This window comes from Papaver somniferum, chromosome 3 (genome assembly GCF_003573695.1).
Source record: "Papaver somniferum cultivar HN1 chromosome 3, ASM357369v1, whole genome shotgun sequence".
Classification (NCBI taxonomy): Eukaryota; Viridiplantae; Streptophyta; class Magnoliopsida; order Ranunculales; family Papaveraceae; genus Papaver; species Papaver somniferum.
Genome location: NC_039360.1, coordinates 91,683,079 through 91,701,420, shown reverse-complemented (window position 1 = coordinate 91,701,420; position 18,342 = coordinate 91,683,079). Strand labels below are relative to the sequence as shown.

General features: G+C 38.0%; 2 protein-coding genes and 1 pseudogene across 3 annotated transcripts; all 3 read left to right on the top strand.

The window, feature by feature from the left end:
- Positions 1–2,786: 2,786 nt before the first annotated feature.
- On the top strand, positions 2,787–8,234 carry LOC113356814. Of its 2 annotated transcripts, none has more exons than XM_026600043.1 (12): positions 2,787–3,139; positions 3,229–3,330; positions 3,454–3,534; positions 4,265–4,374; positions 4,484–4,619; positions 4,723–4,821; positions 5,902–6,007; positions 6,087–6,517; positions 6,690–6,872; positions 7,070–7,270; positions 7,452–7,775; positions 7,939–8,234. In XM_026600043.1, exons 1-12 carry the CDS (start codon positions 2,888–2,890, stop codon positions 8,029–8,031), a joined length of 2,118 nt encoding a protein of 705 aa, XP_026455828.1. In that variant the 5' UTR covers positions 2,787–2,887; the 3' UTR covers positions 8,032–8,234. The 2 variants fall into 2 exon arrangements, with proteins under 2 accessions (XP_026455828.1, XP_026455829.1); XM_026600044.1 differs by having other exon boundaries at positions 6,093–6,517; positions 7,939–8,214.
- An 804-nt stretch (positions 8,235–9,038) lies between these two features.
- Positions 9,039–10,143, top strand: LOC113361474 (probable carboxylesterase 2). The gene has a single exon (XM_026604711.1). The coding sequence runs from the start codon at positions 9,055–9,057 to the stop codon at positions 9,988–9,990; it is 936 nt and encodes a 311-aa protein (XP_026460496.1). The 5' UTR covers positions 9,039–9,054; the 3' UTR covers positions 9,991–10,143.
- Positions 10,144–11,073: 930 nt separating this feature from the next.
- Positions 11,074–12,042, top strand: LOC113359732 (annotated as a pseudogene).
- Positions 12,043–18,342: the final 6,300 nt, after the last annotated feature.

The window sequence follows — 18,342 nt, the reverse complement described above, 5'->3', positions numbered from 1 at the left end:
TGAATTAGAAGGTGGCTTGCTAATTCTGGATCAGTGTTGCATTTGGGACATATGTCTGAATTAGTCAGATGGATGTGGTGTAAGAGAGAGAAAGTTGGTAATCCTTCATTGATGGCTTTACACAGGAAAAGCCGAATTTTTGGTGGACATGGTAAAGTCCATAATAATTTGGTGGGTGGTAGAGGAGCGTGAGTTGGTTGACCATGGGTTAGACATTTGTATCCCGATGAGGTTGTGTAGTTTCCAGATTTTGAGTGTGGCCAGATAATTTTTTCCTGAGGGGCATCTTGGGGTAGGTGGATGTTTATTATTTTTTGGTTTATGGTATTTGGAAGGGAGCTTAATTTTTCGTGATCCCATGAGTGAGTAATTGGGTCTATGATATTTGCTACCATTCGGATTGGGTAGCATTGTGATTGGTCTATGTTTGTTGAATGTGGTATCCAATTGGCTTCTATTGGAGTTGATAATCCATTACCAATACGGTAGAATATCAATTGTTGCATGGTAGGGACAATTGTTTCTAGTTGTCTCCATTAAGGACTGGAGGAGGATGGTATGGAGTTAATGCCATGTAGGATCGGTTGTTGGTTGAGATATTTTGCACTGAAAAGACTTCCGAAGATAGAGTTAGGTTGTTCATGTAGATTCCAGATTCTCTTCATGAGTAGTGCCTTATTATGATCACTGCTTTTCCTTTTTCCTAATCCTCCTTCGGAAATTGGTTTTGTTATTTTATCCCATCCTATAGGGTGAAGTTTTTTAATGGTTGAGTCATGTCCCCAGAAAAAATTCCTGGTGATACGATCTATTTGTTTATGAATATTGCTGGGTAGGTTTTGTGTTTGAATAATGTGGTTTAAAGTGGGAATTAGGGAGGTTTTGATGAGAGTGAGTTTTCCGGCTGGAGTTAAGCATTTTGTCATCCATCCTCTGACTTTTCGGGCTAATCTTTGTAGAAGGGGAGCGAAGGTTTGATTGGAAGCCCTTACTTGTTTGAATTGTACTCCTAGATAGATTGGAGGTTTAGAAGTAGTCGGCATATTAAATAATTATTGAAGTTCGTTTATTTTGGTCGGGTCTAGATTTGGGTGATGGATTATTACCGATTTAGAAGTATTAATTGTCTGCCCTGTAGAAGTGCTATAGGAGTGCAGGAGGGTTTTAAGGCTTTGGTTACTTTGATTGGAAGCTTTATATGTGATTAGTAAGTCATCCACATACATTAAATGAATAATGGGTGGTGCTTTTTTTTTTTTTTTGATATTTTGAGTCCCCGAACTGACTTTTGGTTTTGTAGGTTTCCCAGATTTGTAGATAGGATTTCGGCGCATATAATGAAAATATAGGAAGATAGGGGGTCTCCTTGTCTAATACCTCTAGTTGGGGTTATGTAGCCATGGGGGGTACCATTAATGTTGATTGAGTATGTAACTGTTGTGACGCATAGCATAATGTAGTCTATAAAGGCAGATGGAAATCCAAGTTTTGTAAATGACGTTTTGATGAATCCCCAGTCTAAGCTATCATAGGCTTTCTGGATATCAAGTTTGAGAGCTATTTTTGGATCTTTGGTTAGGTTAGAGGTTTTGATATGATGGAAGAGTTCTCCAGCTATCGCTATGTTATCGTGTATCGATCTTTGTGGGACAAAAGCACTTTGGTAAGGGCTTATTAAGAATGGGAGAAGTGGCCTAATTCGGTTGACTAGAATTTTTGAAATGATTTTATAAGTGACATTGCAGAGTGCTAGGGGTCTGAACTGGGATGGTTTTGATGGATGGTCGATTTTAGGTATTAGTGTTATGTTTGTGTGATTCATTAGAGGGTGGATATTTAGGTTATTAAAAAAACTCTGAACCATTTCTATCAATTGGTGATGAGTTGTTTCCCAGAAAACTTTGAAGAACTTACTTGTGTAGCCATCTGGACCTGGAGCACTTTCTGAATTAATGGAGAAGAGAGCTTGTTTGATTTCCGTTGTAGTTACTTCCTTTATGAGTAGGTTTGATTGTATGGGAGTTAATCTTGGTCTGATATTTGTGAAGAGATCTTAATTAGTCGTTGTAGGCGGTGTCGTATATTGCTGAGTGTAGTGATCTAGAATGAGTTGAACAACGTCTTCCTTCTTGTCAATCCAGTTGTTTTGTGGGTCTTGTATTTGTTATATATTGTTACAGGCTCTGTGGATGGTAGCTTCAGTATGGAAGAAAGTTGTGTTGAGATCACCAGATTGTAACCATTGAATTCTAGATCTTTGTTGCCAGTATGTCGCATGACATTGTAAGAGTTCTACATGATCTATTCTTAGTTGTTTTTCTTGATGAAGCCAGAGATCCAGGGCAGGACCTGATTGGGTTGCACATTGATGTTGTGCATGTGTTTATCTTGACTGTTGATTTCTTAATCATAGTTGGTAGGTGTCCAAAGATTTGTTTGTTCCATTCTAAGAGGGTTTGTCCGGTTGTTATGAATTTTAGTTGGAGGTCTAAGATAGGTTCACTATCTTGTTGTTGCTCCCATGCCGATTCAACTATTTACTTGAGTTGGGATGAGAGAGCCATGTTGTGCTTGAATGTTAGATAGGTACCCCCAAGTCACGACTAAAAATTGCTTCCAAAAAGAAAAGAAAAGTCGGGACTACAAAGATGTACACTGAAATCACTTAGTACACGTGGAGCAACTACAAGCATACACACAGTAGTCGAAACTCTATCGGCACTCCAGAATATTAAACATATAAATATATTATCCTACTATCTCAGAATTTCTTTTCGCCGCCATTGTTTGTTCCCTGCGCTGAGAAAATAAAACTTTTTGCCCTTACAAATCCAACGACGATAAGTTCCTGTACATCTCTCGCTTTCTCTAAATCTCTAGTGTGAGAATGGATTCCACACCAGTTAATTGGGATACCCTAGATTCTCTTATTATCAATTTTGCTAAATCTGAGAATTTACTCGAAGATTGCACTGAATCTTCTTCTCCTTCATCTTCTGGTTATCATTCTCGTTTAGTAATTCGTCAAATCAGAAAGTTTATTGAGATCGGTGACATTGATTCTTCGATTAGTCTTCTTCGAATTCATGCTCCTTTTGTTCTTGATGATCACCGTCTTCTTTTTCGATTGCAGAAACAGGTAAATTTTTATGCAGTGCCAAATTATTTTGATTATTTTAGATTTCACTGTCGTATTACTAATTGGTGTCTTCTTTTTTTTTTTTGTAGAAATTTATTGAACTATTAAGAAGAGGCACAACTAAGGATCGCGATGCTGCCATTGATTGCATTCGAACAGTTCTTGCTCCTTGTGCTTTAGACGCTTATCCGGTATTTGTTTTTTACTATTTATTATAGCTGATTGTTCCAGGATAAATTAGTGTTTTGATTAATGTGCACTGGAGATAGTGTGGTAATAATTTAGGGTATGATGTTTGTGGATTTGTGATTAAGGAAGCGTATGAGGAGTTTAAGCATGTTCTTTTGGCGTTGATATTCGACAAAGACGATCAGACTTCTCCAGTGGCTAATGAGGTGTGTAAGCTGTTTTTTTTATGTCTTCTCCTGATAGTATGGTTGAGTTTTATTAAATCTGTGTGTGTCAAATCACATAAGAGAAACATGTCCCTTAGTCATAAAACTGAGGTAGAAGGAGGATTGAGGGAAACAGAACTCATAAAGACTGCTAGCTGAATGGGAGGGGGATACTTTTCTTAAGCTTGAGCATTATGTTTATCAGTTAAGTACACATAGTCAGGTGCAACTATCAAGATAGATAGGAATATGTAGTGCTGTTTTTATATTCTAGGAGGAGTATGCGGTATGTGTCAGTTACTCACGGACACACTGCTGGACACAACTAAGAGACTAATAGGAAATTATGGAATGTAAAGGGAGAGGGGTGAAGAAGAGGATGGTGCCTGAAAACTGGGTGCAGAACATTGAAATAAAAATTCATCCGGTGTATTTCAATGTATTTGATTTGGAGTTGCTTGTAAAAGCTGATAGTGTGCCTATTTGATTGTTAGTGTATCTGTAGCAGTTAGTAGATGATTTTTAGTGTATACATATGTAGGTTTAATCAACTATCCACATGACTCAGAATCTGAATTTCTTTACTATGCTGAATTTGGCAACCGATACCACTGTTCTGCAGCTTGTGCTTGACAGCCATATTCATATCTGTATAACCAATCTGGATGGTGCTTTCTATAGCAATAATAATTGAAATGATAATTATAAAAGTAAGTTATTTTCGTTTCAGTGGTCTGAAAAGAGGCGCTTTGACATTGCTGGCTTGTTATCATCGGTTCTTCGAGTTCACTTACAAGCGTTCGACCCAATCTTTTCTATGACATTGAGATACTTGATAAGGTAGTCACCTGCATTTGTCTGTTCTTCCATTGTTTGCTAACGGAAAGTAAAAGCCCAAGTCTCATCTTTGAGCTAGTGATATATTATTTGTTGTCTTGCAACCATACAGCATACACAAAGGATTTTGCTTTCGCCAAGGCATTTCATCACCTGTTTCAGATCTGACCGAGAGATTGCTTATTGAAGAACGAGACCCAGCTCCTACTCCACAAGAAAGCTTGCTAGAGGCACCTCCATTTGATGAGGTAAAGGATTTTTTTTGCAGAGCAATGAATAGAAAAGGTTCCCTTGTCAATCTTAAGTGCCATTTTCTGTAGTTGCGCCATGATCTTTTGGTTTTAAATTCAGGTGGATGTGCAAGCGCTTGCTCATGCTGTTGATCTTACAAGACAAGGGGCTATTGACAGCTTGCGATCTGCTAAAGGAGATTTGTTTCAGGCTTTTAAGGTTCACCAGTTTCTGTCTATATAGTTAAAAATTGTTTTGTATTTGCTTCACTTTTGTTTTGTTACTTGGTTTTTCATCATTAAGTGTTATTTGCCGTCCTTAATAGGCAATTTTAGACTTAGAGGAAATTGGTTTTGTAGTTTTATGAAGGATTAGGAGTTTGGGTAATAGGTTGATGTTACAGATAGTGTTATATACAATCATGATAACAGTATAAACTCAATAAGAAGTTAAGAGCTAAACATGTACAACTGGTTCCTGGATATTAAGCTATGGTGGGATTGTTTTCCAAAATCAGGTTTCAACCCAACATGACTGTAGTATGGCATATTGATATTTGCTAGAAGCTGTTGTGTAAGACGGGAAACGTTGTATGTAATCATGATTTTAGTACATTGGTTAATATATGTGTTGTTCAAGGATGTTAAATGGTGAATCATAGGATACATAAAAAACTTAAATTAGAACTTAAAATGAACATATATATTAGATTCAGAAAAAGGCAATACGAGATAAAGAAACTATTCTAACGTCTAAAAACAGTCGAGATACAAAGCATCTAGAAGTATAGGATGAGTTTAATTCATCTATCTGTTCTTCATTCTTCATCGGTATGGTTAATAAGTCGATCATCATTTTCTTGTCAACATCAGCATCCATGTCATCATTTACGAAAGAACAGTATCTTGATCTTGGTATCTTGATCTTGGTAGATGACCTTGTCTTGTATGGAACACCAAATATACCCTTAACAAAAGGATGTTGGTGTCATTAACAATGGAAGAAAAGAGGCAGAAAAAAGACATTCACATGCTTCAACATGGTAGGCCTGAATCGTCCCATTAATGACTCTTTTAACATTTTGATGTTTGAATCATACACTTCAAACCAAAAGCGAGTTAATAAGAACAAGATTAGTGTAGGTTTGAATTGATTTTAGCCGTACGGTTTATGATACATCACTGATGATACTTGCTGTTTCTTCCCATTCATTTGTACTGTCCATCTCTCCTGTGATTGCAACATGGTTTCAGATGCTTATATGGACTGTAACCTGTCTGCGCTGCTTATTTATTACAGAATGAATTGTGCCGGATGAGAATGGATGTCTCAGTACTTGATGATCTTGTCCATGAGTATTGCGTCTATAGGGGTATTGTGGAATGTGGGCTTTCATCAGGACATGGTACTTTATGTTATAATACCTCGCCATTTACTGTTTACGCATATGCCCATTCTTATGAACTAATATTATGGTTTTCCAGCATCAGACATGCAAAGTCTTGGTAGATCTTCAATTACGTGTGAACCTGATCCTTCCAATGGTTCCTCGTTAGATTGCTCCATCAACATGGATGTGCAGCCTTGTAAGGACTCCGATGGTGAAACTTCTGTTTGCAATCCTGATTCAATTGGCACTCAAGAAATGAACGTGCGGGGTGGTGATGTCGAACGGCGAGTTGCATATGAGACAGAAAGCAATCGAGAAGATTGCAGCACAAGTAGTCCTGAAAACTTTAAAAACTTTCAGAAGAACAGAGGTCATGGGACTGGAGAAAGGAGTGGACGTAAGAGGTGGAGAGGTAGGAATGAGGGATTAGAAGTTGGTCCTGATATTTCTCTTACTGGGACCAGCAAGCAAAAGCTTAGCGACCGTGACCATGCTGCTGATATATTCATGTCAGATGAAAAACAGGTGTTTTGACTTCCAAAACTGGGTTTTCAGTTCGTAGCTCAATTTTGTAAACCACAACTTACAGTTTTGGCTCTTACTTCCTGTTTAGAAAGATGATCATATCTCTTCATACCCTGAACTTGTTAGTCGTCACCTTTGTGTTTTACTTATTTATTTATTTTTGTTTTTGTAGGTTTCAGTAAAACGTCCTGGTTCAGAGAATTTCCACATTGGGGAGGAGTACAAATATGATATTGTGCTGGAGATGAAGGAATTAGCGAGTAAGGGAATGACCGTGGAGGTTGTAAAGGAGATCAATGCCCTGGACCCTAACTTCTTTGTGCACAATCCTGATCTTCTATTTCAACTTAAGCAGGTAATTATTCCTATATTTACCCTGATATACGGCCTCCATCCTTGAAAAATACTCCCTTCGTTTCAAAATAATAGGCTGGTTTCATATGTAATTTGTACATGAAACCAGCCTCTCTTTTTTTGAAACAGAGGTAGTAAGAAAGTAGAGCTTGATGGTTTAGTTGATGGCATCACACATTGACCTCTGTGGTGCTTCAGGTCGAGTTTCTTAAGTTGGTTAGCTCTGGTGATCGTGATGAAGCTATAAAGGTTGCAAAAGCATTTTTAGGTCCTTCAACAGCTAGCAATGCAACTTTGCTTAAACCTTTGAAGGAGACCCTCTTCTTGGCTTTAATGGGACCCAATGAAGATCCACTTACCAAAGGAGTACCTCTGTCTCTCCTTGCAACTTCGCTCCAGGTTAGCTTGTTGACATGATTTGACTGCTTTATGTAATGCTAGTGAGTGGTTGATTATTAGCAGTTTCCAGAATTGGTTTATCTCGTCCAGGTTAATACTGTAACGTGTAAAATTTTCTTAGTTCTCTCTTCTCTGTTGCAACATAAAATCGTTACCGGACTTGCATGTGATCCAAATGTAGGTGGCATTAGGTAGGAGGCTTGGCATAGAAGAACCACAGCTTATGAAGATAGTGAGAACAACGATTCACTCACACAATGAGTGGTTTAAAATTCAAATGTGTAAAGACCGTTTCGAAGGACTTCTGAAGATCGATTCTTTGAAGGATATTAACACTTCCCTACTTACTGAATCTAAATCCAACATAAATCTTGATGCTGACACCTCTGGGTCTTCCCAAGTTACAGTATCTTCAAGTAGCAGAATGCTGGAAGATAGTAGCAGTCCCTCTCAGGTTTCTCCCGGAGATGTTATCTGTGATGAAAGTGCTATACTCAAAGTTATGGTGAGTCGTTTCTCGGATGGTCTGGTTTTATGATGAAAGTTTTATGTTTATCCTTCCTGAGAACTCTAGTGGCTTTTGTCAAATTTGATTATGGTCTTATAGCTGTTTATATCCTAGATGTTGCAACCTCTGAATTCTTCCTTTTTTTTTCAATTCTCTCCAGGAATTCTTGGCTTTGCCTAGAGCTGATGCGATCCATCTTCTGGCCGAGTACAATGGGAATGCGGAGACTGTCATACAACAGATTTTTGCATAGGCTCATCAAATTGTTCTATTAAAGAGTAAATCTGTAGTCCACCCGAAGGAGAAAAAGAAGAAAGAAAACAAATAAAATGAAGTAATCCATTATTTTATTCAATTTGTTACCATATCAGATTTAGTTGTAAATAACGCTAATGTGTATGATGTATACTAGAAGTCAAGGAATTGATGAGAGAAATAGGGTGAGAAAATAAAACCTAGATCAGCCGAGTCAGTTGGAATCAAGTTGTTTAATTAGTTACAAGATTATTAGGATCAAAATTCAGAAGAAATTAGGCTTAGTATAATCAAATTGCAACTAACGAAGGTTCAGAGTTAATTAGTTGAAGAGAAGATGAAATTGAACCACGCCCACATTAGACCCCTATGGGGGTCCTCGGGGAATATGCCAAAATTTAGTCCACTGTAAACTTAAAAATTTAGTCCACTGTAAACTTAAACTTAAACTTGTCAGATTGGTGAAATCACTTGGCAAATATTTGAGTCTACACCATCAACTGGCCGTAGAGGCTCTTTCTTTTTACCAAAAAATCAACATTTTCGATAATAATAATAATAATACTCCCTCTGTCCCACTTCTAAGTGACCTATTTGATTTTAGATTTTGTCCCAATGATAAGTGACCTATATCATTAAACAATGAGATATTCCGGAATTATCCTTTTAGTTAATTATAAAGAATATACGAAATATGCATAATTTGATAGGCATGTTTATATTCGTTACGTAGGTGTTTTAAAATGCTTTTCAATGGTATTAAGTTTGCGAACATCCGTGGAGTATTTTGAGAGGTAAACCATTTCTAAATTTCGATAGTTATTATTCATAAGGGTATAATTGTAAAAAATGCTTAAAAGTAATATTTTACTTGCTTGCCTTAAAAATTGTGCAAATTTCAAATAGGTCACTTAGGAATGGGACGGAGGGAGTATAATAGTATAAGTTTGCAGTCTTAATCCATACGCCTGTATAAAAATATGGTACCCAACATTATGACTGACAATCAACCTCTCCTTCAATGGCTTCAAGCATTGAGCAAGAAGTGGATCATGAGTTTCAACCCTTCCTAACAGTATACAAAGATGGAAAAGTAGTTAGACATCTATTTACTGATGAAGTTCCTGCATCAGTTGATACCCAAACTGGTGTCGCATCAAAAGATGTTTTGATCAATCCGAGTCTACCAGCAAGACTCTATCTTCCAAAAGCCTTAAATCATCAAAACAAACTACCCCTTGTCATTTACTTTCATGGTGGATGTTTTGTTTCTGGATCAGCTTTTTCTGCCTCTTACCATCAATTTGTCAACTCATTAGTTGCAGAAGCTAATGTCGTTGCAGTATCCGTTGACTACAGATTAGCTCCTGAAGACCCTGTTCCAATAGCTTTTGACGATTCATGGGAAGCAATTCAGTGGGTGATTTCTCATTCCAAGGGAGAAGGAACTGAATCGTGGTTGAATGATCATGTCGATTTCAATAGGGTTTTCTTATCTGGTGACAGTGTAGGCTCCACTATTGCACACAACATGGCCATGAAAACTGGACAACTCTGTGATGATTTTAAGCTTCTTGGTATAGCTTTGATTCACCCTTTCTTTTGGGTAAAGAAAGGATTGGGGTGTCCAGAGAAGAACGTAATTTCTGAAAAGACTTGGTTATACGCGTGTCCGTCGTCAACACTGGGGAACGACGATCCAAGGATCAATCCGTTTGCAGTCGGAGCGCCAAGCTTGTCAGGTCTGGGATGTGACAGGGTTCTGGTTTGTATTACAGAGGATGATGTGTTGAAGGACAGGGGTTTGCTTTACTACGAAGCACTTGGGAAGAGCGGATGGGGTGGACAAAGGGAGATTAAGGAGACAAGGGGGAAAGATCATGTTTTCCATCTTTTTGATCCATGTGAAGAATCTCTGGAATTGACAAAATGGATAGCTTCATTTCTGAATCAGTGAATAAGGTGATCAGGGTGGTTTATGATTTTAACTGTATTTGTGCTTTCTATGGTGTCGAGTGATAAGAACACCACTGTATTAAAGTGTTTATTTGTCAAATCATATGTGTGTCATTACCATTATTATCCTGAAAAAAATCTTTTGGTTGCGACACTTGATGGAACCTCTCCTCCTTTAAAACAAAAGAAACCAAGTATTGCAGGCGGTATACTGAATTTATAAGCCAACGAACAACTCCGTTAAGTATACAAGGCATTTTGTCTGGAATGCTTTTCCATGAATTTGATCTTTAGGAATATCCCTTGCCTTGACTTCATAAAAATATTTACTCAAATAGCTCTATGTGTACCAACTTGTAATCTTGGGGCTCAGAATCATGCCCAACCCCTTCATTAACCAAACTTATGAATCGGGTTTCAAATTCTTTGTTTGTGGTTTCAATGTAAGCCAACATTTAAATATCATTCATGGATAAAATGTAGCTTCAATTAACAGTTGCAAGAAGCCAATATTTGAATATCATTCTGGTGCATGACAACAAAATTGGAGTCACTAAAAAGGATGAACCATGACTTGCAGACACACTTGAGTTGTGTATTAGCTTGAAATGGCACTTACTAAAAAAAAATTAGCTTTTGTTGCTGCATGAAAAAGGAAAAACAAGAAACTAAAAAGAAAACCAGACGACTAAAACTTCTGGAGAGCAGCAATTAATACAAGAAGGAGTGACAGGAGGGTATACCACCAGTTGAAACTGTGGTTCTTAAATGCATAAGCAGCAGGGTTATGCACTGTGGAGTTAACATCTGATCATTAGCTGTCTGTAAGGCTATTTTACTTTTACCAATTAACAGAATATATACTGTTTAGCTGGGAGGCTGTAAATTTGTAATACTAGTACAAAATTAGCTGTCCATAATGTTCCCAAAAAAAGATTAGCTACACGATCGAATGTGATCGAATGTCCTGATAATAATAACATAATACTGTATTAAATTTGCATTCTTAATCCATACGTATGTATAAAACATGGTACCCAACATTATGAATGACAACCAACCTCTCTCTCTCTCGATCTTTTCAATGGCTTCAAACATTGACCCAGATGTGGATCATGAGTTTCTACCCTTCCTAACAGTATACAAAAATGGAGAAGTTGTTAGACATCTATTTACAGATGAAGTTCCTGCGTCAGTTGATACCCAAACGGGTGTCGCATCAAAAGATGTTTCGATTAATCCGAGTCTATCAGCAAGACTGTATCTTCCCAAAGTCCTGAATGATCAAAGGAAACTACCCCTTGTCATTTACTTTCATGGTGGATGTTTTTGTGCTGGATCAGCCTTTTCCGTCTCTCACCATCAATTCATCAACTCATTAGTTGCAGAAGCTAATGTCGTTGCAGTATCCGTTGACTACAGATTAGCTCCTGAACATCCTGTTCCAATAGCATTTGATGATTCATGGGAAGCAATTTAGTGGGTGATTTCTCATTCCAAGGGAGAAGGAACTGAGTCGTGGTTGAATGATCATGTCGATTTCAATAGGGTTTTCTTATCTGGCGACAGTGCAGGCTCCACTATCGCACACAACATGGCCATGCAAACTGGACAACTATCCGACGGTTCCTGTAGTAGTGATCATTTCAAGCTTCTTGGTATAGTTTTGATTCAACCTTTCTTTTGGGGTAAAGAAAGGATTGGGGTCGAAAAACTTGACTCAGAGAAGAACGTAATTTGCGAAAGGACTTGGTTATACGCGTGTCCGTCGTCTACACTGGGTAACGACGATCCAAGGATCAATCCATTTGCAAACGGAGCGCCAAGCTTGTTAGGTCTGGGTTGTGACAGGGTTCTGGTTTGTATTGCAGAGGATGATGTGTTGAAGCATAGGGGTTTGCTTTACTACAAAACACTTGGGAAGAGCGGATGGGATGGGAGAAGGGAGATTAAGGAGACAAAGGGGAAAGCTCATGTTTTCCATCTTTTTGATCCATATTGCGAGGAATCTGTAGAATTGACAAAATGGGTAGCTTCATTTTTGAATCAGTGAATCAGGTTGGTTTAACTGTGTGCTTTCTGTGTTGTCGAGTGATAAGAATACCACTGGAATGAAGTGTTTATTTGTTTCCCTTGATGTTAAGAGAGTTGTTTTATGGATTGAACCAAGTTTTGCACTTGGTATACTGAATTTGTAAGCCATGGATTTGATTTTTATGAATAGCCCTTGGCTTCAGAAAAGCTTTCGCTAAACAGCTCTTTATGCGTACCAACTTGCAATCTTCGGTCTTGGAATCATACCCAACCCCTTCTCAACACCAGTTTTCAAAATTCTTTGTTTGTGGTTTCAATTTCTAGTGCTGTTAAATGATATGGTATACACTTGTATTCATTTGTACATGGGTTCAAAAAGCAAAGAAAGTACAAAAAAAAATAAAAAATGACGGAACAAACGGTTGCAAGAAATCAACATAGTAATTAAACTGAAGTTTTTCCTCTGAATAACATTATTATGGTGAATTTAACTAACAAATATAGGATTGGTTTCATACTTGAATAAGGTTCTTATGACCAGATTAGGGATGGAAATTTTAGTTGATTTCGGAGGCTCGCAACCACAATACAAGAAAATCTAGGCGCTTCTTTGCTCGTTCCAGTGGATATGGCTATTGCTAATAAAGAGATTATTGATTCAGAGAATAAGGATCATCGGAATGATATAGTTGATGCAACAGTTTACTCCGACATCTCAATTTCAACTATCCTATAATCAATTCTTCTCTGCTTTAACAGAATAACATCCTCTCATGCTCTTTTTTTTTCTGTTAATTTTAACACTAGGCAAAGTTATATATAATCCTGGGATCAATAACATTAAACAAATATTGAACCTTAATTTCATGATGCTATCACTCAAACTACATGTCAGAAAAAGGCCATTTCGAGACTATATGTCGGCTATCATTTCATTTTTTTATGGAAAGTGAGGTTTTTGTGACCACTGCTTCTTATATTTTTACTCGTGAGAAATAATTTTTAGTTAGAATTTCGCAGGGATCGAACCAGATTTAATCAAATGATTTCCAATGGTAGCTGCTGTGATGTGGTCTAATGGTCTGGTAGAAATAATCTCATATTTGGTACTGAGAACCATAAACATTTGCAGTAGGGCGGTGAAGTCGGCCAAAATAAAGAATGAAGACAAATGAGCCCCTCTTGAATTTGATTCTTCATTGTTGTTGTAGAGCAAACCTCATTGTCTGAAAAGCAATTCTGATATTTAAATTTTATGACTGGCTCCTTGAACCTTGAAAGAGGTCTTCCTAGTACTCTCTTAGACATTTATCTTATTGTCTTATTCCTAGTGAACCTCAAGACAAACTCACATGCATAGTCATTAACAAAACTAGGAAAAATCAGGCATAACTTACTGAAAATGCGATGAAGTTACCATCAGATGGGTATATGTAGCAGGAGAAATCTCCTGTGGCTGCCTATCTAGCTCGGAGATGCAGAATGTTAAATAAGTAAAAAAAAAAAAAAAAGTTAAAATCTGTTTAGAATTAACAACTATTGCTATAGTGACTAGTGAGTTTTGAACACTGTTTCTTTTTTAAAGGACTTTTAGGAAACAATGATCATGTGCTAGCAACTGCACTTTTCCAGTACTAGTAGTAGCTGGGAACGGTCAAAAGTCACTAAACCTTTGAATCGTGCTCTTGAGCCTGGCGTTATGTTTTGGCTTGATGATTTCATGCTCGAGTGGGCGATGCCCCTTCATTTGCAGGTCCCCATTTCCCCAAAAGGAATCTATGGCCCCCTACGGGATCATTCTTAGGCACCCGCTAATAGGGGGTATCCCGACGCAAGAGATAATGCTTGGGGTTGGGACGATGGACACTTTTTGTGGAGTACTATTTTTGTGCTTTTGACTTCTCTCTTTGTTTAATGTGGGCGCTGTTTTCTAAGATAAAATCGACGATGTAGTGAAATAAATGCGTTCATGGTGCAGCCATGGTGTTGGAGTATGTGGCTAGATAAACACCACATATATATAATTAGGATAGTCCCACATGGAATAAGAGGAGTACATATGGCGTTTAATAAACTTTGGCATCTCCTTACATAGCACCGAGGCCTTTTAGATTAAAACCCCACAGCTGCTGTAACAGGTGGTCAAGTGGGGACAGAATCGGTGCGATGTGGTCGGGCCCAGAAGTAGGGTCCGACGGTCCGTGAAGATCCTAACAACTGGTATCAGAGCTCGGGTTAGAGCTTTAGGGTTTATCGTAGTACGATTTGAGTGGGAGTTATGGGTGATAATAACGAAAGTACGGTAGCTAGGGTTAAAGTTTTTAATGGGAAGAACTTTGCGTTTTGGAAGTCTCAGATGGAAGACTACCTATATGAGAAAGACATTGCTGATCCTTTGGGTGGAGTTGCGAAAAAGGGAGCACGCAAAGACGATGAATGGACAACTCTTGATCGCAAGTGTGTAGTCGTTATCCGTAGATGTCTAACGGAGGAAGTCTACAATAACGTACAAGAGGAAACTAGTACGAAGGATCTTATGGATAAACTTGAAAAGTTGTATCAAAAATCATCAGCCTCGGGAAAGATTATGTTGTGTGAACAATTATTTAATCTGAAGATGCAAGAAGGCGAAGCGATTTCAACACATCTTGGGAAGTTTAAATAAATTATTTCTTAGCTTTCAAAAGTTAATATTACTTTTGATGATGAAGTTCAAGCTTTACGGTTGTTGTCGTCATTACCAAAGAGTTGGGAGACTGCAAGGACAACCATTAGCAATTCTGCAGGGAGCGAGAAGTTGAAGCTTGATGATGTGCAGCAAAGGTTGATCGCTGAAGAGGAGAGAAGAATAAAACAAGGTTATGTTTCTAGTTCTTCAAGCTCGGCCTTAAGTATGCATGATGAAGATAGAGGAAGGAGTTCAAATAGGAACAACAACAACAACAAATCCAGATGGAAGTCTAGAGGGAATTCTAGGGGGAGATCTCAATCTCGACCTCGAGGTGTTGTTGAATGTTGGGCGTGTAAGAAAGTGGGACACTTCAAGCGCGATTGTCCGTAAAACAAAGGTGCTAATAATGGTGGAAACAAAGGTAATCAAGAAGAGGTCAACGTAGTTGCAGCTGCGGAACCGGTGAAGGTCCTTGTTGATAACAAGAAGATGATTACATAAGGTTTTCTACTACTCTCTGAGGACAATCAAGATGAGTCTTGGATTATAGACTCGGGAGCTTCTTTCCATGCAACGAGTGATAAGAGTATTATGATCTCTTATAAAGAAGGATACTATGGCCAAGTATTCTTGGGTGACGGTGAAGCATGCGACATCATCGGTTTGGGTGATGTGATCTTGAAAGTCAATGGTTCGACATGAAAATTGAAGGATGTACGACACGTTCCAAATTTGAAGAAGAACTTGGTGTCTGTGGGCCAAGTTTGTGATGATGACTGTGAAGTTGTGTTAATGAAACACAATTGGAAAGTAAAGAAAGGGGCTATGGTGTTAGCTCGTGGAGTTAGAGTCGGTACTCTATACCGGACTTCAGATGGAACTACTTTAGCAGTGGCTAGTAGTGGTGAAGACACTAACTTATGGCATAGAAGATTAGGGCACATGAGTGAGAAGAACATGAAGATTCTATGTTCGGGAGGATATCTACCTAAGGTGAAGTCTGTTGATATGAGTTTTTGTGAAGACTGTGTTCTTGGAAAGCAAAAACGAGTTAGTTTCAGCAGAGGAGGAAGAGACCTGAGAAGTGCAAAACTTGATTTGGTTCACACGGATGTATGGGGACAAATTGATGTTGCATCTCACAGCGGGTTCCAGTATTATGTCACCTTTATTGATGATCACTCAAGGAAGGTGTGACTTTACTTCATGAAAAATAAGTTCGAGGTGTATGAAGTGTTTAAGAAGTGGAAAGCTTTGGTTGAAACAGAAACTGGTCTGAAGTTGAAGTGTCTAAGGTCAGACAACGATGGTGAGTATGACAAAACAGAATTCTTACAGTTATGTGCTACGAATGGAATTCGTTTGGAGAGGACAGTTCCAAGGACACCACATGAGAATGGAGTAGCAGAACGTATGAATTGGACGTTGAATGCACGTGCAAGGTGCATGAGGTTGCAGTCTGGTTTGCCCGAGACCTTCTGGACACATGCAACAGAGACGGCTGCTTATCTAATTAACAGGACGCCTAGTAGTCCATTAGATATGAAGATACCATATGAGGTTTGGACTGGAAAAAAGGTAAATCTTTCCTATTTGAAAGTTTTTGGTTGTGTTGGTTATGTTCATCTTAGTCCCAGTGAGAGGTCTAAGATAGGTGCTCAAGCAAAGAAGTGTATATTCCTTGGTTATGGAATTGACGCTTTTGGGTATAAACTTTGGGACTATGAGGGTCACAAAGTTATTAGAAGTAGAGATGTCACTTTTAATGAGAATGATCTGTACAAGGAAAGGAATACAGCACAAGTTGAAGATGTCAGGTCAAGCAACGTCGATAAGGAGTTGTATATCGATATTGATGATGTTTCTGGAAGCAGTGTGGAACAAGAAGAGCATGATGTTGCTGATGGCAGAGAAGTACAAGTTGAAGAGACTTCTACTGCAGTGGGAGTTATTCCTACAGTTTCACAAGAAGTACGAAGATCGTCAATAACTTCTAAACCAAACCCAAGGTATGATTTGAATTATCTATTACTTACGGATGGAGGCGAACCTGAAGATATTAAGGAAGCACTAGCGGTTGATGATTCAATCAAGTGGAAACTTGCTATGGAGGATGAGATAAATTCACTTGATGAGAATGGCAGGGTGTTAGTAAAATTACCAAGAGGTAAGAAGGCATTGCATAACAAGTGGGTTTATCGGATGAAATCTGAAGCAAATTGAGAAATTCGCTACAAGGCGAGGTTGGTTGTGAAAGGTTTCCAGCAAAAAACCGGTGTTGATTACAACGAGATATTTTCTCTAGTTATGAAGATGACTACTATTCGAGTAGTGTTAAGTCTAGTGGCTTCTGAAGATCTCTACCTTGAACAGTTGGATGCAAAAACAGCTTTTTTCATGGTGACCTATATGAAGAAATTTACATGAAAAAACCAGAAGGATTCATAGTAAAAGGCAAGGAAGAGATAGTGTGCAAGCTAAAGAAGAGTTTGTATGGTTTAAAACAAGCCCCGAGACAGTGGTACAAGAAGTTTGATAACTTCATGCATAGAAGTGGTTACTCACGGTGTAATGCAGATCATTGTTGCTACTTCAAAAGGAATGATTCTGATTACATCATATTACTACTGTATGTGGATGATATGTTGGTTGCCGGAACATCTCTACAAGAAGTTGAGAATTTGAAGAAACAATTAGCAAGTGATTTTGATATGAAAGATCTTGGTGAAGCAAAGCAGATTCTTGGTATAAGGATCATAAGAGACAGAGCTAAGGGTGTACTTATGCTTAGTCAGGCTGAATATATTGAACGAGTGTTGAAAAGGTTCAATATGTAGAATGCTAAACCAGTTAGTTCTTCACTTGGAAGTCAAATTCGTCTTTCAAGTATGCAGTGTGCGAAGACATATGAAGAAAAGGAGTACATGTATAACGTACCATATTCTTCGGCTATTGGGAGTCTAATGTATGCTATGGTGTGCACGAGACCGGATATTGCACATGCAGTGGGAGTAGTGAGTAGATATGCAAGCAACCCAGGAAAACAACATTGGGAAGTTGTGAAGTGGATTCTCAGGTATTTGAGAGGTAACACAAACGTACCATTGTGCTATGGAAAAGGTGGTTCTATTTTGAGGGGTTATGTGGATGCAGACTGATGGTTTATCAAAAGTTGTTGTAGTTGTAGTAAAAACTGGGTCTTTTCAGACTTGTGAAGAAAACAATTTTTATAGATTTAAATTAAACAGGCAACTAAATAAAATAATTCAAAGTTTTGGAGAAAAACACCAAGACTAGGATTCCACCAATGACCATTTTAATAGTAAACTCTAAATAGTTCTTATGCAATTTTATCTTTAAAATCAATTCTAATATTTGCCTCAAATAAGTTTTTGAAGTAATAATTGTAATTAAAAAGTATAAAACATCAAAAGTTACTAAAACCCAGCATGCTTCATCAAGTCAATTCACAATTACTCAATAAAAACTATTAATTCAATTTTAATTCGTGCAAATAATCAAATAATAATATTGCAAATAAATATAAAAATTAGAATTATACCAATAAATTACCAATGGCTTCCTCCGTCGTCTCGGCTAATGGGTTTAGCTCCTCATCCCAAAAACACACTCACAAGATAAATTCAT